Genomic DNA, 23,579 nt, shown 5'->3' on the forward strand with positions numbered 1-23,579 from the left:
GGGCATGGGGCTCTGGGGCTGGCGTCTGCGCTGGGGTCTGCACAGAGGCCCTGGGGTGGGGATCCTCCCTTCCTGGCACACGGGGCTTCATCAGGAAAAGAGCCTGCCAGGGAAGTGGGGAGCCTGCTGTCTCTGCCTCCCTTTCCCACTTGCAGGCCCAGGCATTCTCAGCAGGGGGAGCTTTAAGATGAGGGACCCCCCCCCTCCACTGCACCCCAAGCTTATGGGCAAGCTCACCCCCCTGGAGCCGCTGTCCTGCTGCAGGGAACGACGGGGAGGTAGGAGGAGGGCTGAAGAGTGGGACCAGAGAGGGACAGGGCATGGGGTGGGGGGTGAGGAGTGGGACCGAAGAGGGACAGGGAGCAGGGTGAAGGGTGAGGAATGGGACTGGGGGGGGGGACAGGGCGTGGGGGGGGTGAGGAGTGGGACTGGAAGCAGGGTGAAGGGTGAGGAGTGGGACTCGGAGGGGGGAGTGGAGTGAAGGGTGAGGAGGGAGACAGGGTGTGGGGTGAGGAGTGGGACCGGAGAGGGACAGGGAGTGGGGTGAAGGGTGAGATGTGGGAGTTGTTGGGGACGGGGAGTGGGGTGCGTGATGTGGAGTGGGACTGGAGGGATAGGGAGGAGGGTGGGGATCAGCTCCAGGAGGCATCGGCCAGGGGATGTTTCACACAGAGAGGCCTAGCCTTCCTAGCAGGTGTTGGACCCTGGGGTTCAGGGTGCTGGGGCAGGTCCCCCTCTGTGGGGGAGGCGCTGGGAGAGAAATGACCTTGGGCCCAAGGGCAGCAAGCAGGGGACGGGGAGCATCCAGCCCCACCCAGGGTAGGGCTAAGCTGGCAGCTGGGGTTGGGGCTGTGCCCAGCCCCCGCAAGACCCCCAGATCTCTGTAAGTTCATTGCTGTGTTTGCTGGGCTGGGTCAGTTCTCAGGCTCGGGCCCTGGGTGAGTTCTCTGCACTGGCCCCAGCTGCTGTGGGTACCATGGTGGGGCGGGAGGGTGCCCTGCTCTGCTGATGCCTCTTTCCCCTTGGGCTGGTCTCCCACCATCCAGAGCCTCTGCCCATGGCTGCCCCCAGTGCCTGGCCCCCCTGCCTGCAGCCACCTGGTAAGGGGAGGGGGTATTGGACCAAGCCACGAGCCTTAGCTGCTCAACATGGCCTTTTCCTGGAGTGCGGGGTTCAGGCACTCAAGGGGCAGGGTGAGGCCTCAAGGGATCAGGATTTGGGTGAGGGGCTTACCGGTCAGGAGTCAGTTTAGGGTCAGGGTTTACAGTCACAGGGGTGGCGGACGGCGAGGGAGCTGGCTCCAGCCTGCACCCTTGCCCCAGACTCTAGGCCCAGCTGCCCCACCCAGCCGGGTTCCTCACCCTCAGTCGCAGTCATTGGGAGCCCCGCACTCCCAGGGCCCCAGGCACTGCTGGCTGGCTGGCTCCCTCAGGGCTGGGAGTCCCCATCGGGGCCAGGCTCTGCCCAGACACAGCGAGGGTACCTCCAACCCCAATTGCCTAGCAGGGAGCTCTTACCAGGAGCCAGGGTCCAGCGGAGCCAGGGGAGCAGGGCACCAGGGGTGGGGCACTCTCCCAACAGCTTCAACAGATGGGGCCTCTGGGGCTCTCTGCCCCTTGCCTGGTGCGCTGGCAGTATCTGATCTCTCCCAAGAGCTTATCACCCCAGTGTCCTGGCCCCATGGCCAACAGGAGGTGTTGAGTCCCAGGGCAGCACCAGCTCAGGGGTAAGGGTCAAATGGAGACACAGAAACCCCTTTCAGCTGGGGGCAGAGCAACCTTCCATGGCCCAGGGCATCTCAGGCATTCCGCCGACCTGTCCTGTCCCCATCACCTGTCCCCCTGCCCAGGGACCCCGACATCACCCGAGCTGGGCCAGCTGCAAGCGACCAGCACAGAGAGTCCCCCCCACACCAGCAGCACAAGGAGGAGCAGGGGACATCCCTGGATTCCAGCCTCCCCACCGCAGCAGAAAACAAACTCTTACCCAGACAGGGCCCCGGATCCCCAAGCCCAGCTCTCATTTGCCCCCTGTATCCTTGGCTGCTGCCCCGAGGGATCGCCCCATGCATAGGGCTTTCCCTTGCAGCAGGCACTCAGTGTTGGAGTTCCCCCCCCCCCACTATCGGGACCCCACTCTGCAGGGGACAGAGGGCTCGGACCCACGTACCCCCAAGAGTCCCAACCGCACCTTGACCAGCTCAGGCACTTAGGAGCTGGAGGTCCTGGTGCCTAGCAGGAGTCTGAGCCCCATGGAAATTGGCCCCAGAACTAGGCAGCTCAGTGGGGACCACGGTCCAGGCCCTGGCCACCTGATCTGTGCTCTCTGCAACTCACCGCATGCATGAAGGGCTGGAGAAACAGCTAGGGGGGAGCTTTTGTGCCATTTGGCCCCGCTGGGCCTGACCTAGATCACCCCCAAGGGCAGAGCAGGACCAGCCAGATGTGTGTCGGGGGGGCTGGGGCTGCAGCGACCCCCCTGGCCCAGGGGGCAGTGAGCTGGGGAGGGCGGGCAGGACAGCTCAAAGGCCCTTGGGATCAGTTTGAGAAGATGTTACCAAGCCGATGAAGTGCGAGGCACAGCTGGAACCCCAGGGCTGTGTTGGGAGTACAGCCCCCGCCCAGATGGGGTCCCATGCGCCGTGTAGGTCCCTGTGTCCCTGCCCTGCGTGATGGCTCCATGACACAGGGGTGTGTGTGGATGTCTCTGTCTTTCCAGGGGTGGAGGCAGCTTCTCCCCTTCGCCTTTGTGTCACGGTCCAGATGTTAGGGGAATCTCTCCCCCGCACTCCCTGCAGTCTCTGTCTGTCCCGCCAGCTGCTCTGCCCCAGACTCTGACCTGGCTCCCAGCTCCCCTGCATGGGCACAATGCTGGATGGGGGGGCATTAGATTGGGTAGGGATCCAGGTGCTCAATCTGTGTAATTGAACAAAAAGATTAAAGTGACCTAAGAACCACACTGGGAACAGACCTGGGGTAACAGCCTTGCAGATGAAGGCCTAACCGGAGAAGTAGCTAGACAAATTCAGAGTGGAAATATGGTGTAAATGTTCCCAGCTAGGGGGACAGCCCGTTAGATAGGGGAAGTTGCCATTGCTGGATGGTTTTCCATCTCCAGGGGCTGTTTTTCTAGCAGATCTGCCCAAGTGCAGCCAGGAATTCATGCAGGGAGATTCTCTGGATTGTGTCACACAGGAGGTTAGACTAGATGAGCTTTGTGGTCCCCTCTGGCTTTAGAACCAAGGACTCTGTGGGCTTGGCAGGCCCGGGGAGTGCTGGGTCTAGCTCAGAGCCAACTCTGTCTCCAGTGAATATCACGGCTGAGGCAGGGCAGTGGGGGGGCTCACAGGGACCAGGGCAGCTTGGGTGCGGCAGATTCTCCCAGGGCATTCATGTCACACAAGACAGATTGCAGTGATGGGCACATGGCTCCTGCCTCGTAACTGCTAAATTTCCCGGCACTGGGGGCTGGGGTGACTCCAGCTTTGCAGCCCAAGTTCTGCCTACTGCAGACTCTCCATGCAGGGAGACCCCCCCGTCAGGGTGGGCTTACATGTTTAGAACTCACCCTGGTCCCAGCCCTTCCCAAAAAGGAACCAAGCGCCCAGGGCATGAGCACAGGAGCCTGTGGCACTAATTGCTCCGGGGCGGTGACGGGGCAGGAGGAGCCTGACGCCACAGGCTCAGGGTGCCAGAGTTCCCAGCCCCATTATCCTGCCCAGGTCACCATCCACAGGGGTCACCAGGGCAGGGGGCTCAGTGACACCCCCTCACACTCATACCCAGAACTGCGTCTGGGGCCATGACGCCAATGAGCCAGGCGTGGCAGAGCTGGGGTCAAGGTCAGGGCTCAGCTCAAGGTCAGGGCTAAGGTTTCTCTGTCTGGTACCTTCTGGGCCCCCATCCCCTGTGTTGTCTGCCAGGGGTCTCTGGTGCTGGGTCTCTGTGTGTTATGCTGGAGGGGGAGGGCCGGGACACCCGGGGGGAGGGGGGAAATGGGGCAATTTGCCCCAGGCCCCCAAGAGAGTTTTTGGCGGCACTTCGGCGGCGGGGGGGGGGGTCCTTCTGCTCCATGTCTTTGGTGAAGTGCCCCGAAGACACTGAGTGGAAGGACCCCCGCTGCCGAAGACCCCTGACCCCCTGAATCCTCTGGGCGGCCCCGGGGGAGGGGGCCCTGGCAATCTCAGGTGCCCTGTGGGACCCTGCCCTACAGTGTTATCACTTGTTCTGGAGCAGGGCGGGGAGATGTGGGGCAAGCGGGGTGCCACCCTCCCCCGAGTTGTGGGGTTGCGCTGGAGGGAGGGGAGTCGGGCCCAGTTCTGTAGCCCTGCTGAGTTCCCCTTGCCTTCCCTCCTCTGCATGGAGCTTCTCCCGCAAGACACAGGGAAGGGAGAACCCTTTTGGCCCACAGACAAGACTGGCAGCCAGGACTCCTGGGTTCATCCCTGACTGGAAGGGGACTGGGGTCTAGTGGTTAGAGCAGGGGTGCTGGGAGCCAGGACTCCTGGGTTCTATTCCTGTCCAACTGCATGAGCTGGTGGGCAGGTCCCTTCTCCACCCTGCGATGTGTGATGCCCTGCATGCGTTTGTCTGTGTCTGCCCCCCCAGCCCTCCTCCCCCTGCTCTCACACAGGATATTGGGCTGGGAAGGCGCGCGGCGAAGGCACCTGTTTTCCGTTTGTTCGTTCGCTCGCGCTGGGAGATAAGCAGGCGTCGGAGCCGCCGCGCTGACAGGAAGCGGGAGGGGGGGTCTCTGCGGGACCAGCACGATGTGCCACAACGCTGCACTGAGCCCTCTGCAAACAGCCAGGGACCCGGGCGGGCCTCAGCCGAGAGTCTGTGGGTACTGTGGGGGGAGGGGGAAGCCTGGACTCGGGTTCTATCCCTGTCGCCAGGAGTGACTGGGGTCTAATGATTAGAATGGAGCGGGGGGACTTACTGGGAGCCTGGACTCCTGGGTTCCATCCCCAGCTCTAGGAGGGGAGTGGGGCTAGTGGGTTAGAGCGGGAGGGGCTGGACAGATCATTGGAATGGAAACACAAGACCAGGATTTGATTCCCGGCTCAGCTATTGGCTGGCTGGGTGACCCTGGGCAAGGCAATTCACTCCTCTTTGCCTCAGTTTCCCCCTCTGCAAAATGGGGACAATGACGGCTGGGTTCTCTTCCCAGCTCTGGGAGAGCAGTGGGTTAAAGCAGGAGGGTTGGAAGCCAGGACTCCTGGGTTCTATTCACAGCTCCAGAAGAGCTGTGTGTCCAGCTGGCTAAAGCAGGGTGGGGGGCTCAGAGTCAGGACCCCTTTGCTTAGAACTTGATCTGTGGGGGTGTGCTGCCCCCTCATTTCTCTGGGTCTCTTTCAGCTCCGTATGGGACTCAACGCCACAGGGATGGAGCCTGAGATGAGCACCTCTGGCCCCTTCTATTCCCCCTGCAGCATGGAGGCCGGGGACCCTATCAGCACGCAGGGGACGTATGCTGCCCTGGGCCCTGGGCTCTGGCCCCAGAAGATCGAGCCAGCCAACCGCAGGCTGGACCCCTTTGCCCAAGCCTTCCCCAACCCGCCTTTCGGGAAGCCGTGGGTGCTGGGGACTCAGGCATCCAGGAGCCAGGGCTTCAGCTTGCAGGAGATAATGGCCCAGCCACCCCCTATTGCCCCACAGGAGGGATACCCCCATGCCAGCCCCCTGCTGCTGCAACTCCCTGGAGGCCAGCTGGAGGGGTCAGGGCCTCCTCTGTCCTACTGCAGCCTCCCAGCGAGGCAGGGCGGAGGTGGGTACGGGCAGCAGCGCAAGGAGCCCCCACTTCCGTGCCTATACCAGGAAAACCAGCCTGCTAGCTACAGCCCCCCAGAGGGCTACCCGGGACCCGGTGAGTGACGGGGGGGGGGGAAGCGGAGTGGCTACAGGTGCCCTCAGGGGATGGTGGGGCAAAGATGGGGGAGGCCAGCTGAGGGGAACTCCAGTTTTGTGGAGGTTATGGGACTAGGGGATGCTCTCCGGGGCTGTGGTGGGGGGAAGAGACAACTTGGGGGGCAGTGGGGGGCATGGAGGGAGAATTCCAACTTGGAGAGTTATGGGGTTGGGAGGCACCACTGGGATGTGTGGGTCCAGGAGGATGCAGGGGTATGGACACAGGCCGATATGTGCCTGTGGGGACTGGAAAGGGGACACCTGGCTCAGTGTGGGTTATGGGGCAGAAGGGGGAACTCATCTCAGGGGAATTATGGGGCCACCCCTGAGGGTTACGGGATACACGATGGAGGGCCCCAGCTTTGGTGGGAGGCTGCTGGGATGGGAGGGGGAAACCCTGTCTCTTAGCTCTCACAGCCTAACCTCCCCTCCCTGTGTGTCAGCTCCCCAGGGGCTCGCAGGCCCTGAGATGTATGCTGGGCTCCTGGGCCCCCCTGACTGGCCCCCTGATGCCGCCCCCAGCCTCTGCTGCTACCAGGTAGGTTGGCACGAGGAGGGTGGTGGGAAAGGGGCGGTGCCCAGTCCCAGGACTATGCTGCCGAGGAGGGGAGGGGGTGGGGAGATTCCCCCAAGACTAACGGCAAGGGCAGTGGAGTCTACTGGTTAGAGCGGGGCTGGTGCTGAGAGCCAGGACTCCAGAGGTTCTCTCCCTGGCTGTGGGTTCAGACTCCCTGCACTGAGCCCGTCATCCCCTGCAGGACACTGAGTGCTACTGCAAGGGGCTGGAGTTTCGCCCTGCTGGTTTTGCCCCATGGCCGGGGGTCTCCCCTCGGGAGCCAGAGTCAGAGGTCGCTGCTGCCAGGCTGGGGCATGAGCAGAGCCCCCCAACGGCAGGCCACACTGCCACCCCCCAGGTGAGAGTGGGACCCTGGGGGAGTGGGGGCTGCCTCCTTGGGTGGGGCATGGGTGGGGCAATGAAGTCAGGGGAGGCCCCCCCCACTCCCAAGTCCCCATCACAGCTCACAACCTTGCATCCAGCTGGGCTCCTGATCACCCATTGGACGGGAGGGCGGGGGACACTGGGGAGGGGGATAGCCAGGGAAGGAGGGGTTGGGAGGATGTCTTGGTGGTTAGCTGGGTGTTTCCCAGCACGGGGGCGGAGAAAGGGGGAGTTGTTAGAGTCCTGCCCCCCCAGACCCAGCAGGGGTGTCGGCACTGGGGAGGGCACAATGCCGTTCCTCTCACTGCCCCCCCATGGGCTAGGCCCCTGCAGTCTCTGACCCCTTCTCCTCCCCAGGTTTCTGGGAGCTCCTTGGCCTCCAGTTATCGGGGCACTCCTTATTGGAGCCGGATGCACCGGGCCAGGGACCCCCCGCACTACACACCAACCCCCATGCTCAACCCGCTGCGCCGAGGCACGGGGCTGTTTGCTGAGCTGGGAGCCTCGCTGGGTGGTAAGTGCCCACCACCTTCCAATGCAGGCTGGGGGGCTTGATTGGTCGCTTGGGAACCAGGACTCCTGGGTTCTCCCAGATGCGGCCGAGTGTGGCCAAGGGGCAGGGGGTGCAAGGGAGGGTCTCTCCCTCCACTGAACCACGTGGGCTGGGTCCCTGGTTGTGGTGGTGGTGGTGGGGAGTCCATGAAGGTTTGTCGGGTGGGTACAGAGCCATATGGGGGGTTCTGCAGGGCCCTAGGAGATGGGCAGGGGGTTGGGAGTTCAGGGCAGGTTGGGGGACTGTGTCTGTGCCAGGGGCCTTCACAGCTGGACTCTCCCCTCCACAGGTGGCAGCCCCGACCCCCTCCAGTGCCTGGACACCCCGTAAGTCCTGTCTTTTGGGGTGGAGGGAGACTAGGCTACAGCCCCCGGGGCAGGTGTGGCAAAGGGGATGGGCCCCAGGGTGGGACTTTTGGTCCAGGGATCTCCTGGCGGAGGGAGGAATCCCCAGGCTGGGGGGGGCTGGGGAGTGTAAGTGGGGGGGAAATGGCTGTTCTGGGAGGGGCAGTAGTAGGGCGGGCACATGCCTGTGGTTGAGGCCCCCTCACCTGCCCCTTCCCCTGCAGACAGATAAATGTGGGCCCCGCATTCCAGCCGGCACTGCCAGTGCTGCGGGACCCACACCTTGCCCGGCTGGACCCCCTGCAGGCTGATCTGGCCTGGAGGCCCTGGCCAGGGCTGGAGCAAGATGCAGAGACCCAGCGCCAAGGTGAGAGGTAGCACTGGGGATTATCAGGGGGAGGAGCTGGGACACTCACAGGCTGGGGCAGGGAGAGGGGGGGAGGCCCATATGTCCCTTACAGTGTGGGGAGGGGAGAAGCAGTGGCTCCTCTGGGGCTCAGTCTGCATGGTCCAGCCAGTCCCCAGCCTCTTGGGGGGAGTAGGCCATCTGTGATGGGGACACTCACCGCCCCACCAGCCCAGGGGCAGGGAGCTCTGTGGGTGAAGCAGAGGGTATACTGAGGGGTCCCATGAGCTGGGGGAAGGGTTCCAGGGCCCATCTGATGGCTGCTCTCTGGGTGCAGTGCGGGGAATGGAGGGGTCCATGGGGTGGGGGTTCCCAGGGCCCATCAGGTTGCTGCTGTCTGGGTGCAGTGAGGGGGGAGGAGGGGTCCCACTGGGCCTAGCTGATGGCTGCTCTCTGGTTGCAGTGGAGACACTGCTGGACGTGGCTTGCTCCAGTGCCCTCCCTGGGGGTGGCACCAATCAGGAGCTGGCGCTGCACTGCCTGTGCCAGGCTGGCGGGAATGTCATGGTAAGAGAACCCCCCACCCCATGGCCTGGGCCTTGGTAAGTAGCAGTGTCTGACCCAAGGCCAGGATGGTTCTGGCAGGGGAGCCCCCTGGGGAGGGAAAGGGTAGCTCCCCTGTCTCAGCTTTACTCCCCCTTCAGGTTGCCTTGGAGACTCTGTTGCTGCGAACCCCAGTGTGGCCCAAATGTCACCCTCTGGCCAGTTACCATTACACAGGTAAAGGGGGGAGAGGTGTGGGCAAGTGGCATGGCCAGGGTAGCTAGAAGAGTCTGGGGGCCAGTGCGGGCAGTGCTGGGGAAAGAAAGGGAACAGGGGTAGCAGCAGCTGGACAGGATGGAAGGGGAGTGGGGGCAGGATTGGGAGTTGTGGCAGTGTGAGAGGGTAGGGCTGTGGGGAACAGGAGGTTGGGGGCAGGGCTGTAGGGGGTACGGCTGTGGGGGACAGGAGGCTGGTGTGGGGCTGTGAAGGGGCAGGGTGGAAGTGGAAAAATTTGTATAGTGGGGGTGCTGAGAGCCATTGAAGCAAACACTAAACCCTGTATATGATGGAAACCACTTCAAGCCAGGGGGTGCAGCAGCACCCCCAGTTCCAGCCCCTGGGGCTGTGAGAAGCAGGGACGGGGGGGGCAGGAACATTGGGTGGGGCAGAGTCTATGAGCGGGGTGGGATGGGGAAGAAAGGAGGGTGTGGAAGAGCTATGAGGGGGGTGGGGCAGGACTCCCTGTCTCAGATCCCTCTCCCTCCCCCAGGCAGTGACATGTGGAGCACCCATGAGCGACGCCTCTTCTCCAAAGCCTTTGCCCTGCATAGGAAGGACTTTGCCCAGATTCAACGTGCGGTGAGAGCAGCACCAGCCCCCTTCCCCGCCTCACTTCCAACCAACTTCATAGTCCCAGCTTGGCGGGGGAAATGGACACCCGGCTACTCCTGCCCTGGCCTCTCCCAGCAGGGGGCGATGTAGGGAGCCGGACAGGAGTGCTGGCTGCAGGGGGACGGACTCCTGGCTACTCCAGGCCTGGCCTCTCCCAGCAGGGGGTGCTGTAGGAGCAGGGTGGGAGCGCTGGCTGCAGGGGGACGGACTCCTGGCCAACCCAGGCCTGGCCTCTCCCAGCAGGGGGCGCTGTAGGAGCAGGGTGGGAGCACTGGCTGTAGGGGGAGGGACTCCTGGCTACCCCAGGCCTGGCCTCTCCCAGCAGGGGGCGCTGTAGGGAGTGGGACAGGAGCACTGGCTGCAGGGGGACGGACTCCTGGCCACCCCAGGCCTGGCCTCTCCCAGCAGGGGGCGCTGTAGGAGCAGGGTGGGAGCACTGGCTGCAGGGGGAGGGACTCCTGGCCACCCCAGGCCTGGCCTCTCCCAGCAGGGGGCGCTGTAGGAGCAGGGTGGGAGCACTGGCTGTAGGGGGAGGGACTCCTGGCTACCCCAGGCCTGGCCTCTCCCAGCAGGGGGCGCTGTAGGGAGTGGGACAGGAGCACTGGCTGCAGGGGGACGGACTCCTGGCCACCCCAGGCCTGGCCTCTCCCAGCAGGGGGCGCTGTAGGAGCAGGGTGGGAGCACTGGCTGCAGGGGGAGGGACTCCTGGCTACCCCAGGCCTGGCCTCTCCCAGCAGGGGGCGCTGTAGGAGCAGGGTGGGAGCACTGGCTGTAGGGGGAGGGACTCCTGGCTACCCCAGGCCTGGCCTCTCCCAGCAGGGGGCGCTGTAGGAGCAGGGTGGGAGCACTGGCTGCAGGGGGACGGACTCCTGGCCACCCCAGGCCTGGCCTCTCCCAGCAGGGGGCGCTGTAGGAGCAGGGTGGGAGCACTGGCTGCAGGGGGAGGGACTCCTGGCTACCCCAGGCCTGGCCTCTCCCAGCAGGGGGCGCTGTAGGAGCAGGGTGGGAGCACTGGCTGCAGGGGGAGGGACTCCTGGCCACCCCAGGCCTGGCCTCTCCCAGCAGGGGCCGCTGTAGGAGCAGGGTGGGAGCACTGGCTGCAGGGGGAGGGACTCCTGGCTACCCCAGGCCTGGCCTCTCCCAGCAGGGGGCGCTGTAGGAGCAGGGTGGGAGCACTGGCTGCAGGGGGAGGGACTCCTGGCCACCCCAGGCCTGGCCTCTCCCAGCAGGGGGCGCTGTAGGGAGCGGGACAGGAGTGCTGGCTGCAGGGGGAAGGACTCCTGGCTACCCCAGGCCTGGCCTCTCCCAGCAGGGGGCGCTGTAGGAGCAGGGTGGGAGCACTGGCTGCAGGGGGAGGGACTCCTGGCCACCCCAGGCCTGGCCTCTCCCCGCAGGGCTGGGGATGCTGGCTGACCGAGTTCTCCCTGCTCCCCAGGTGCCCTCCAAGCGACTGGCCCAGTGCGTGGAGTTCTATTACCTGCACAAGAGCCGGCTGCGGCGCAGTCACAAACGAAGTGGTGCCGGGTCAGAGACGGGCGCCATCGGGGGCAGGGCCGGCCCCGGGCAGGTATGTGAGACCTCAGGGACAGGGATGGGGGGAGCCCCTGCCCAGACAAGGAAGCAGCCATGTCTGTAGTCCCTTCTGGGTGGGTGGGGGGGGGGGGAGGGAGGAGGGGACGGGAGTCTGTGATGAGGTCCGTGATGTCCACCCTGTCTCTCTCTCTCAGCCCCCACCTACCCCGGAGCTGCCTCAGGACTCGCCCCCTGGCTCCAGCTTCCCCTGCAAACGTTGCGGCAAGTAAGTGTCTTTAACTCTTTGGGCTCCACTCCCACCAGAGTGAGGGGGGCGGGGGGCAGGCTCCAAGTGGGAGTGCCCCCCAGGCCTCTTGCTTGCTGGGGGAGAAGCAGCTCAGAGGCTGAAGGGCCCCCGCCGATGACGCACTAACCCCTCCCCGCCATTCTGTCCCCAGGACATTCTACAAGATCAAGAGCCGAAACGCCCACATGAAGATCCATCGGCAGCAGGACGACTGGGGTGGGCAGGCGCGGATACTGGGACCTGGCGCTCTCCCTGCCCCTCATGCGGGGTGCCCCCCCTGGGCCAACACAGAGCCAGCCGAGCCTGTTGCTGAGGCCCTGGCCTGCCCTGGGCTGGGGCTGCTCTATGGGAGGGACATGGAGCAGCTCTTCATGTGATGGGGGGCAGAACCCCTCCCTTGGCCTGGCATGGAGAGCCCCACCCTCCAAGAGTTTGCCCCATTGGGGGCCAAGGGGCTGTGGTCTCCTCATGGGGAGCACAAGGTTACAGGAGCCCCGTGCCATAAGGGCAGGACCTGCCCCTGGGAGAGACTCCACCCAGGCTCAGCCTGGCCCCTGCACTGTCCTCTATGCCTGGGCAGCTCTGACCCTGCCTGCTGGGCATAACCACAGGGGCATGTGGGGCAGCGGGCCGAGGGGCAGAGAGACAGCCAGGATAGTGGGGGATGGGCGCTTTATTGAGGATATAACATGCTTATTGCTGTAACAGCCACCACGTTCATGCAACAGCCACACACACAAAATGGACACACAGGGCTCCCTGAAGCTGGGGAGGGGATCCCAACCCATTGCTGAGTGGGGTGGGTGTGGGAAGGAACATAGTGTCACACTCACTCACATCTCCACTGCCTTTAGGAGCCCTGCCCAGCAGGGCAGGACCAGAGCTGCCATCCTCAGGCGCCATGCAGCGGGGCTAGGGTCCCCTAGATCTGCACACTGAGATGCTGGGCAGGGGGAAGAGGTCCGGGGGGGCGGGGGGGGTGTTCAATGGGAATAAATCCTGGAGCAGCTGCCTCTCTGGGGGCAGGGTCTGACTTCCAGGCAGTAGCAGCTCAGGATGTTGGGCTGGGGGGGCTCCCTCAGCAGGGAGCAGCAGCACTGGAGATGCTGGAATAGAGGCTGCTCCGCCAGTGGGGTGGGGGCTGAGGGCAGGGCCCCTGAACGTCACAATAAATAAAGCAGTCTGGGGCGTTCAGTCCCCAAGTCCATTGCTCTGGCAGCCGCCCTGATCCTGTCCTGGGTTCTGGGCCAGCTCCCCAAACGGGCCTCCCTGTACCGTGGCTCCAGGTGCCACTCACACCTCGATGCTTGGGTCAGAGCCCAGGCCCTGCTTCTGCAGCAGCTCCTCCTGCTTCATTTTGGGCTTCTCCGACCGCGTGTGCCAGACCAGAACCTGCAATGGAAGAGTGCAGGACAGAGGTGGGGTCCAGAGAGATCCCCCCAGACTGCGCCCCTCCCCCAACCAGCACCCCCAGCCAGTCACCACAGCTGGAGGACTGAAGACACCTGAGACCATCCTGCTTAGAGGCAAAATTTCACATTCCCCACTCCCAGCCGGGAATGGAACCCAGGAGTCCTGACCTCCTGCCCTAACCCACTCGACCCACTGCGCTCCCAACAACACAGATAAAACCCAGGAGTCCTGGCTCCCAGCCCCGCTCCTCACCTTAGTGCAGTTGTCAGCTCGGGGCTCCAGCTCTTCGATGGAGACCAGTGACTGCAGCAGGCTGCTCTCCAGGTAGCCACGCTCAGCCAGCAAGTCAAACCGGGCCTCGCGATTGGCCAGCAGCAGCTGCAGAGCAATAGCGAAGCCGGCCATGTCCATGGGGAAGGGCCGGTTGGGCTTCCAGGCTGTGTAGAAGCCCACCACCCTGCCCTTCTCCACCAGGGGGCGCTCGAAGCGCAGGCCACCCACCAGCCCCACAGGCCAAACCGAGACACGCTTGGTGGAGCGGATCTGTGGGGAAGAGAGAGGGGTGTCAGCAGCAGAAAGAGACCCCCACATGGGAGAGGCGAGACAAATGCCTTCCTGCTCCCCCCATCCCCTGCCTCCAGCGCCCAGCTATCCCCCCATTCCCCGTCATCCCATCCCACCTCCAGCGCCCTGCCGTCCACTCCCTTCCCCATCGCCCCACCCCCTGCCTCCAGCGCCCTGCCACCCCCCCTTCCCCATCACCCCACCCTCTGCCTCCAGTGCCCTGCCATCCCCCCCTTCCTCCTCACCCCACCCCCTGCCTCCAGCGCCCTGCTGTGACAAAGTGGGAATTTTTTGTAATATTTTTATTACACCTGTAAGTGTCTCCGTTTCCCCTATACAGTGCATTGTTACCCAGTGGTGGCTGGGGGGGAATGTCAGACTGTTTGCTCTCAGGGCAGGCTAGGAGACAGAGGTGAGGATGTTGCTGTCTGGGTCTCAATCCCCATACTAGTGGGACACCTCAAAAAACACCAGATAAATCCAATTGTCTGGACATTGCTTCCTAGCAATCAACCTCGCAGAAATCTATAGACTTCCACGCCTCTCAACAGGAGGCGGGGGGGCTGAGCAATGTTCCCCCAGGTTGAGATCCAAGGACTGGAGATTGGGGGGGCAAGAGTGGGTGGCTGGAGGCAGCCAGGGCTCTCACCTGGAGTCTGACAGAGGAGATCAGATGGAGGGTCAGTGAGAACTTGCACCAAGGAGCTCACTACAGCTTGGCTGGGCCCTGGGCTAACCAGACTGGACTGTGCTTTAACGTCTGTTCTCTGTGCTAACCTAAGGACTCCCTATGGTGTGTTCCAGAGGACTAATAAACCCAAGTGTTTTGACAACACTGTGTGAGTGTCACTGCCAATGCTTGGGGAGGTGCATTAATCCCTGGGGAGTGTACTAGTCTCCACTGGGGGTCTGTCTCAGCTGGACTCGCTGAATGGAGCTCACAAGGTGAAGCAGGAGTGCCGGAGGCCCAGAGGTCCAGTTTCACGAGGCAGGGAAGCCATGTGTCTTACACTGCCTCCAGGGGGTCTGGCACACTGAAGGGGTTCCTGCTAGAGACTCTTCCTAAACTGAAACCGTATCACCGACCTTGTGGATCCATGACAGGTGGTGTTAGTGGGGGGATGCTGAATGCACCGGTAGCATTTTGCAATAAGTGACTTGCAGCAGTAAACAAGGATAGTTAAATGGTCTGTAATCAGCTCCCTAAGACAGGCAATGCAAATGTGTGCAGGCAAAGAGGGCTAAGCGTTGGGAAGCTCAACAAGGGGCAGCTGATTGCATGGCTGGAGAAGGATGATCGCTCCAAGAAGCAGGTTCCAGATCCAAGGGTGTGAGTGTGAAAAAGGCAGCAACAGGGCAGCCTCAAGATCTGGCTCCCCATGCAGCAGTGGTCTTTGCGACCTGGTTCCCCACTGATAGATCTGAAGTAGTGGGACTTGGCACTGAGAGTGAAGGCGCTAGCAGATTGTTCCTACTCAGCTCCAGTCAGTTGACTGGGAGAAGCAAGGAGGAAGAACCTGCAGAAGGACCGAAAGCAGGAACTGGATATGGAGAAGCAGAGGGGCACATGGGGAAAGATGCTGATTCTGCAGGGATCATAGATACCAAATTGTTGCCCTAATTTACGGGGCGGGGATATTGATGCCTGTCTCGCTGCCTTTGAAAAGGCTTGCGATTTGAACCAGGTTGACCCTGCAGACTGGCTCCGCTGTCTCATCCCTTACTCAGGCCCACAGCTATAGAGACGTTCAGCCACATGGATGGAGCTGATACTGGGGACTATGAACAGTTCACAAAGGCTCTACTGCTTACGTTTGAATTGACACCTACGGCTTATAGGGAGGTTTCGGGGTGCGCAAAAGACCCAGGGTGTGACCTACATGGAAGCCACCACCCTGATGGGAGAATATCTCCACAAGTGGGGTAAGAGTGCAGGGACATTACACGGGAGGATTGGTATAACCTGGGTGGGTTGGAGGAACTCTGAGATCTGTCCTCATGAGCTTAAAATGTGTCTAGTGCACAGGGAACTGAAGGACCTGCATAGCACAGGTCAGCTGGCCGATGAGTTTGTGGATGGTAGGTCTGGGTATGAAGAGAGACCCAAAGGGGACTGGGCTAAGCATGGGTCCTGGGAAAGGGAATCAGTGGAGGCACCCCAGGAGTGGGACTCGGGTAAACCTAAAGTGGGGGAGCAGCCATGTGGGCAGACCTCCTCCAAGGGACCTCTGAGACATGAGATGTAATATCTGTAGGAAAACAGGACAGAAGTGGGCACTATGGCCAAGGCTTGATGAAATAGAGTTTGCTGCATCACTCTGCCCAACCAAGAAGCCCGCCTTGTAGCTTAGGCTCTGAGCGGGAGCCACACAGCCAACTCCTCGGGGGCACCAGGGGTGGTGACAGATGGGCTCCTGATCCAGGCACTGTACACGTGTCCTGTGGTACTCTGGTGGACTCAGACTCATGGGATCCCCAGTGGGAGCAGAAGGTGCTGGTTACTGGGAAGATGTTCCTGCAGTAGAGAGATTCTGGGACAGAGAGCCCTTGTCAGAGCACATGTACAACCCATCACATGCTGAAAGGCTGTGTCAGCTGGGTTAAGGTTCCTTTTGTCTAGCTCTGACTCCTGTGCAGACCCAGGAGGACTCGGGGTGGCTGGTCTCCAGGATATCAGCTCTGACATCCTTTTGGGGACTGACTGTATCACCTTAAGACAAAATTCTGCCCGTTTCTGTACCAGCCCAGGATTTGAACCACCCGAGTGGACAGGCTCAGACTGGAGGTGTCAGTGAAAATGCAAATAGCTTGGCTGGCAGGGAGCAGGAGGGTTTTCCCCCCTTGCTTGCAACACAAAGGAATGGCTGTTAGCTCAGGACACCTTTCCGTCTGTAACCATAAAGCCAGATCTGAGTGGGGCAGGGGAATGGCCACAGCCAGCTACACATGGGAGATGTGAGTCATACTGGCTCAGGCGAAACTTCCCTGGTGCCTGATGTTGTGACCAAGGGAGCAAGCTCCCAGCCTGCCCTCGCTGGGAAAGTAGCGGCAGAGTGGAGCCCTGTGGCAGCTGAAATCCCAGCTGAGTGTGGGCAGACACAGGCAGGGCAGGGGGATGGCCAAACAGGTTTGCCCTGGCCAGGGGGAGAGAAGCCCCAGTGAAGGGGCTGCTTCTGGTAACAGACACCTGATCGGAGGATGGCCCTGGCCACATGCGTTCTCTTAACCAAGAGAGCCTGAATCACAGCCCACCAGGAGCAGGGGGTGAGAGGACTGTCCTGGGGGTAAAGGCAACAGACTGACCCCAAGTGGGGAGAGATGCTTCTTGCATCACACAGCGCTGGGGTTGAGACACACCAATGTGCAGGAGCCTCTTGCATGCCTGCCTCACCAGACCCTGGGACACCACAGCCCCAGGGATATGACTGGGCGAAGACCAAATGATCCAGGGGTCATTTCCTAGGTCATTTCCCCAACCTAGGATAAGGACACCCCTGGCTGCAGCCAAGCTGACACTTGGAGGACAGGGGCTCATTGCCCTCCTCAATCCCCAGCCAATGAGGGGGTCAAGGGAGTGGCCGGACCCCACCCCAGTTTTAAACTCAAGGTTTTGGGTTAAAACAGGGCGCGGGGCTGCACCCTGCTGGTGCCATCTAACAGACCAGACCTAAGAAAGGCTGGGAAAGTGCTTGGAACGGCGTATTGGAAACTATAAATTGGACTGAATGGCAACGGTGCTATAAGAATCTCGAGAGTGCCGGGTGGGACAGCTACCAAGGAGAAGGGGAAGATGCTGTAGTATCTCTGGATAACATTTGTGGGTTCGAACTTCCCCAGGTGACTGGTTTAAGTGACCCTGCTCAGCTTGGTCTCAAAGAGGGAAGAGATGTGACAAAGTGGGAATTTTTGGTAATATTTTAATGAAGCTTGTGTGCGCCTCAGTTTCCCCTATATGTTACATTGTTACCCACTGGTGGTATGGGGAGAGGGGCAGGGCAGGACTGTTTGGCCTTGGGGCAGGCTAGGAGACAGAGGTGTGGGTGTCACCTAACTGTCTGGGCCTTAGAAGTAGAGCCTGTGAAAAGACAATGGCAAATCCAATTGCCCGGACATCGATACCTGGTAACCAAGTGGCCCAGAGAACTATAGACTTCCCTGCCTCCCAACAGGGGGGCTGATCTCAGATCCAGACTGAAGAGATATGTGGGGAGACAGAGGAGATCAGACAGAGGTCAGAGAGAGCTTGAACTAAGGGGCTCAGTACAGCTTGGCTGGACCTTGGGCTAACCAGATTGGACTGTGCTTTGACATGTGTTCTCTGTGCTAACCTAAGGACTCCCTATGGTGTGCTCCAGAGAACTAACACTGTGTGAGTGTCACTGAAATGCTTGGCGAGGTGCATTAATCCCTGGGGAGTGTACCAGTCTCCATCGGGGTGTCTCAGTTGGACTTGGTGAACAAAACTCATGGTGTGAAGCAGGAGTGCTGGAGGCTCCAAGGAACAGGTTCAGGAGGCAGTGAAACCGTGTGGCTCATGCTTCCTCCACGGTGAGACCCTAGCGGGACCGGCACACTGAAGGGGTTCCTCCTAGAGACTGTTCCAGAGTTGGGCCCGAAGCACCGATCACATGGATCTGTGACACCTGCCACCCCCACTTCCCCAGTCACCCCACACATCACACCTCCGCAGTGCCCCACTCCTTCCCCCCCGAAGTGCACAGCACCCACCTCATCGAAGAGGCGCAGGCTGTAGGTGTTGTCGTCATCGGCAAAGTAGACCACGCCCTCCTCACTGAGCTCCCGGTTCTCCCGCAGCCACTGCAGGGCCAGGTTACGCTGCTCCACACCACGGGGCTTCAGCCAGTTGGGGTCACTCTCCTTGCGCTTGTGCTCCTTGGGTGTCTCCGTGTGCAGGTGGGTGAAGCGCAGGCCGCTCTGGGCCAGCAGCTCCGACACCAGCTGGGTCTTCACTGGGGAGTCCTCTACCACGATCCAGTGGAAGTTCTTCACGTGCAGAAAGGTCTGCGAGATGCGCACCAGCTCAGCCTTCTGCACCAACCTGCGGGAGGAGAAACAACAGAGAGATGCACCTGCTCAGCCTGGTGAGGAGTGGGAAACAATAGAGAAATATACCAGCTGGGGAGGAAGGGGGAAACAATAGAGAAAGGCAACAGCTCAGCCTGGGGGGGAAGGGAAAACAATAGAGGAATGCACCAGCTTGGTCAGGAGAATGAGGGGGCAACAATAAAGGGGGAGAAGCCAGAGAGAAGCACACCAGCTGGAGAAGGTGGTGGTGTGAGAGAAACCAGGACATGCAGCAGCCTTCAGGGAAAGGGTGACTGGGGTGGGCAAGGGGGAGCAGGCAGTGGAGTTAGACTGTTCCTCCCAACGGAGATGAAGCAGTCGGGTTCCAAGGAGCACCTCTTGGGGATTGAAATATCCATTTCTGGAGTTGCCAGTTCTCGGCATTAGAGAAATCTCAGCTCCTCTGGCGCAAATGAGTTTAACACCAGCTCTATCTGCTGGAGGGATATTCTTCCCCTCAGCCATGTCTTACCCCAGCAAGGCAACGGTAACTGCAGGTGTGTAAACCCACGCTCATGATCTCATCTGGTGAGGTTGGGAGGAGGCAGGACAGTTAGATCCTGAGCAAAATGGCTTAGTAGGTTCTGCAGAGGTTGCTTCCCCAGCTGTTTGGGAGCAACTGGAGTGTTTCCATAAACACTGATTGGCGTTGGCCAGGGGGAGCAGGGCCTCTTTCAGCCCCCTGGCTGCTAACACTGCAGCAGAGCCTGCTGGCGGGTTCCATGGGAGCCACAGGGCCCTAACCTGCTACCTGCAGGCTCCTGCTCTCCTTGCGGCTGGGTTTAGGCTGCTGAATCCAGCACTGGAGTCATTTCTGTTCCTAGCACATGGAGACTCTTCCCATCCCCAGCAGAGCCCCCCATCTCCCCAAGCCCAGCCTATTCCCAGCATGGCCAAGCCCCCTGCAGCTCCCCCAGCAAGAGCTCCCACCTGGCATAGGTGGGTGTAATGGCATAGATGATTGGCAGTGCCTGTCCCTCCAGCTCTGGGCCCCTTCCTCGTGCCTGCAGCCGCTTCACTTCACTCAGCAGCTGGGAGATCTTCTTGTCCTTGCCATGCATGAGGTCACTGGCCGATCTCAGGTGTTGGGAGCAGTCACAGGGCTGCCCTGGAGCCAGGCAGAGGAGGAGGCAGACAAGTCAGAGAAGGGAGACCCTCTGGGTCGCAGCTAGCCCACCCCTCCCTAGGGGAAGACTGGGCCCAACCGCATGGTCCCCAGAGTGTTCATGCCTGACTTAAAATCCGCTGAGTAACGGTGTTCCCAGTCCTTCTTTATCTCCCTACTGGGGAGCAGCGGGGCTCCCAGACAGATCCATTCTCAACAGGGAGCTGCGTGGCTCCCGATCTCCTCTGGGGACGATTCCCCAGCTGGACCCAGCCCTGGTCAGGGAACAACCAGGCTCCCATCCCTTCTCCCAAACCAGCATGCTCCCTCCTAATCCACCCCCTGAGCCTCAAGTATTCCTGTGACTCTCCGAGTTTCCTGCGACAGGGGCTGTGCTCTTCCCCGCAGTCCAAGCCCTGACCCCACACCTCTGAGTGAACTCCTGGCTCTTTATGCAGACGCCCACTGGAGCTGGGGCAGCGGCTAGTACCCAGATAGGCTCCCTCTCTGTCTGGCTGTCTCACTAGGGGGAGAGAGGACGGTCAGGGGCCAGTGACTGTTGGCACTGTGCTCTGGTGGGGACCGAGAACAGCTCCTGGCCGAGCCCACAAACCTGCTCTGAGTTCAGCCCCAGCACCACAGCTGTTGCGCTCAGCCCAGCACTCACCCAGCTGCAGCAATGCGTACATGAGCCCAATCACCGACACTAGGAAGTAAATGACAAACACATTCTTCAGCTTCACCTTCATGGTGCCACTCTGGCCCCTGGGGAGATGGGGAGGGAGTGGTGGTTATGGGGGTGTCCTGCTGCAGCACCCTCCGCCTCCGAACTGCTATGGTGAGCACATCCAGGAAATGCTGGGCACATGGACACACACCTCTCGCACTGCAGTCCCCATCTCTGTACCACGGCCACCCTGGACTTCCTGCACCTGTCACCACTGGGAATGTCTGAAGGCGGGGCTTTCACCATGTTTCTTGGTAGCCCCTGGCATGACTGGGCCCCCAGCCCTCACAGGAGCCTTCAGTTTAGGCTGGGCAATGCAGCAGGAAGTGGATAAGGATTTGGAGCCATGTAAATCTCAGCCCCACCATAACCACTGTGCCCACTGTGGGGAAAGGGGGACATGGCACCATCCCCAGGGAAATCACACCCCGGGGATGCCGGGGGGGGGAAGATGGGGGATGTGCCACCATCCCCAGGGATGGGGAGAGTGTGACCCCATAATGAGGGAGATTGCACCACAGGGATGGGGGGACATGGCACCATCCCTGGGGAGATTGCACCATGTGGATGGGGGTGGGGAACATGGCACTGTCCCTGGGGACATCGTGCCACAGGGATAGAGTCGACGGGGGTGAGATGGAGTGGGAATTTTCTGTAATATTTTGTATGAATAGTGTGTGCATGCCTCAGTTTCCCCTGCATGCTGCATTGTTAAGTAGGTGCTGGGAAAAGGTTGTTTACTCTCTGCAGGGACCCAGGTGTGACTGATGCTGTCAGGGGCATGGGGCCCATATCCCTGGAGAGTCCAAGAAGACAATGGTCACTCCATTGCCCAGACATTTGGTACCTAGCAACTAAGGACCAGGGATGGCCCTCCCCTCCGCAGGAAGCCAACCATGTCTGTGGGGGAACAGGAACAGAGGACTGAGGAGGGGCCAGGTGGAGGGTTGTTAAGTGTGGGCTGCTGGAAGCTGGAGACTCTCCTGAATGGGGACAAAAGAGGGGTCAGAATAAGGCTCTGGGCTGGCCAATATGCACCATGCTGTAACTTTCTGTTCTCTGTGCTAAGCTCAAGACTAACAAACGCTTCTATTTTACAATGCTGGCTGAGTGCCCCCGCAGATATCTGAGGTGGGACATTGCCCCCTAAGATTGTACAAGCCTCCTGCAGGGGGTCCATCCCAGTTGCACTGGCTGACCGGCGCTCACAGTGTGAAGCAAGGGTGTTGATGGACCAGAGGTCCAGCCTAGGAGGTGGTGAAACCAAGTGGCTTATCCTGGAAGAAGAGTTGGGTCTGGCACGCTGCAGGGGTTTCCTCACAGAGGTTGTTCCAAAGCTTGGACCATAGAACCAGACCTGTGGATCCAGGACAGGAGGCCTTGGCCCCGTCCCTGGGAAGATTGCACTATGGGACAGGGAGGTGGAGATGTGGCACTGTCCCCGGGAGATGGCACCATGGAGACATGTGCAGTTGGACATGGGACACGGCACCAACCCCGGGGAGATTACACCACGGGGACTGGGAGAATGTGGAACCGTCCCAGGGAGATCCCGTCACAGGCATGGGGTGGGTAGGACATGGGACAGTTTCTGTGGAGATCACACCATGGGGATTGGGGGCAGGGAACATGGCACTATCCTGGGGAGATCGCACCATGAGGATGGGAGGGCAGGGGACACGGTGCCGTCCCGGGGAGATCACACCACAGGGATGGGGGGGCGGGTGGCAGGGGGCATGGCGCCGTCCTGGGGAGATCGCACCACGGGGATGGGGGCGGGGGGGCGCCAGGGGACACGGCACAGTCCCGGGGAGATCGCACCACGGGGATGGGGTGGGGGCGGCAGGGAACACGGAGCCGTCCTGGGGAGATCGCACCACAGGGATGGGGGGGCGGGTGGCAGGGGTCACGGTGCCATCCCGGGGAGATCGCACCAGGGGGATGGGGGGGATGGCAGGGGGCACGGCACAGTCCCGGGGAGATCGCACCAGGGGGATTGGGGGGGGCGGCAGGGGGCACGGCACAGTCCCGGGAAGATCGCACCACGGGGATGGGGGCGGGGGGGCGGCAGGGGTCACGGCACCGTCCCGGGGAGATCGCACCATGGGGATGGGGGGGCAGCGGCAGGGGGCACGGCGCCGTCCTGTGGAGATCGCACCATGGGGATGGGGGGGCAGCGGCAGGGGGCACGGCGCCGTCCTGTGGAGATCGCACCACGGGGATGGGGGCGGGGGGGCGGCAGGGGTCACGGCGCCGTCCCGGGGAGATCGCACCACGGGGATGGGGGCGGGGGGGCGGCAGGGGGCACGGCACCGTCCTGGGGAGATCGCACCACGGGGATGGGGGCGGGGAGGCGGCAGGGGGCACGGCGCCGTCCTGGGGAGATCGCACCACGGGGATGGGGGCGGGGGGGCGGCAGGGGGCACGGCGCCGTCCTGGGGAGATCGCACCACGGGGATGGGGGCGGGGAGGCGGCAGGGGCACGGCGCCGTCCCGGGGAGATCGCACCACGGGGATGGGGGCGGGGGGGCGGCAGGGGGCACGGCACCGTCCTGGGGAGATCGCACCACGGGGATGGGGGCGGGGAGGCGGCAGGGGCACGGCGCCGTCCCGGGGAGATCGCACCACTAGAGCAGGAACGTCCCACCGTTGCTATGGAGACCGCGCCATGGGGAGGGAACGTGCTGCCGTTGCCACGGAGACCGCGGCTGGTTACTCACCGCGCCGGCCCCGGGGGGTGGGGAGCGGGTCTCAGCGCCCAGCAGCCTCCTCCGCACCCGGCCCCGGCACTTCCGGTCCGGCCCCCTGTCTGCTCCGGGTCACACTCAGCATCGGGCCCCGCGGGTCTCCTTCGCCCCTAGCAACTCACTTCCGGTCCGGTCCTTCAGCAGCTCCCCCACTTCCGGCCACAATTGCAGGATCCCAGAACCCTTTGGTTCTTAGTCCCGGCCCATCACCGGCCCCCAGCGAGAAGCGGCGCCGCGTCCCTCCTCTCCGGCCCCCTTCCCCGAGCGGACCGAGCCTGACGGGGGAGGGGGACAGGCACCGCCCCGCCAGCGACTCTGGCCTTTGCCAGCCCCGGAGCGGCCACAGCCGGGATGTCGGGGCGGGTCCCAGGGGTGGCCAGAGCCAGAATGATAGCGGGAGGCCACGCTGATGGGGGAGGGGTTCCTGAGGCCCCAGCCTGGGGGGAGGGAGAGCTGGGGCGGTGGGGGGAGGATGGGTTCCTGAGGCCCCAGCCCCGGGAGCAGGGTGGATGGGGACTGAGCCTTCAGGCCCAGGGCCAACCAGAGGTGGGACAATTGCTGTTCCTGACCCCCCCACACCCAGCCCCAGCAGAGAA

At 62.0% G+C, this 23,579-nt stretch overlaps 1 protein-coding gene across 2 annotated transcripts; it reads right to left on the bottom strand.

Annotated features, from left to right (window-relative positions):
• Positions 1–11,997: 11,997 nt before the first annotated feature.
• B3GAT3 (beta-1,3-glucuronyltransferase 3) lies at positions 11,998–23,110 on the bottom strand. 2 transcript variants are annotated; one of them, XM_084633721.1, is made up of 7 exons: positions 22,957–23,103; positions 21,084–21,219; positions 20,177–20,274; positions 19,335–19,512; positions 18,048–18,378; positions 13,008–13,298; positions 11,998–12,734 (listed from the first exon to the last, which is right to left on the bottom strand). In XM_084633721.1, exons 3-7 carry the CDS (start codon positions 20,256–20,258, stop codon positions 12,636–12,638), a joined length of 981 nt encoding a protein of 326 aa, XP_084489847.1. In that variant the 5' UTR covers positions 20,259–20,274; positions 21,084–21,219; positions 22,957–23,103; the 3' UTR covers positions 11,998–12,635. The 2 variants fall into 2 exon arrangements, with proteins under 2 accessions (XP_084489847.1, XP_084489846.1); XM_084633720.1 differs by lacking the exon at positions 21,084–21,219 and having other exon boundaries at positions 22,957–23,110.
• Positions 23,111–23,579: the final 469 nt, after the last annotated feature.

Source organism: Lepidochelys olivacea (assembly GCF_965140295.1).
Source record: "Lepidochelys olivacea isolate rLepOli2 genome assembly, chromosome: 7".
Taxonomy (NCBI): Eukaryota; Metazoa; Chordata; order Testudines; family Cheloniidae; genus Lepidochelys; species Lepidochelys olivacea.

Excerpts from the sequence above, each read along its gene's own strand:
- B3GAT3 (XM_084633720.1), bottom strand. The coding sequence starts at position 20,258 with ATGAAGGTGAAGCTGAAGAATGTGTTTGTCATTTACTTCCTAGTGTCG. Across the intron at positions 18,379-19,334 it reads ATTACACCCACCTATGCCAG|GTTGGTGCAGAAGGCTGAGC; the intron begins GTGGGAGCTCTT and ends CTCCTCCCGCAG. Across the intron at positions 12,735-13,007 it reads GAGCTGACAACTGCACTAAG|GTTCTGGTCTGGCACACGCG; the intron begins GTGAGGAGCGGG and ends CTTCCATTGCAG.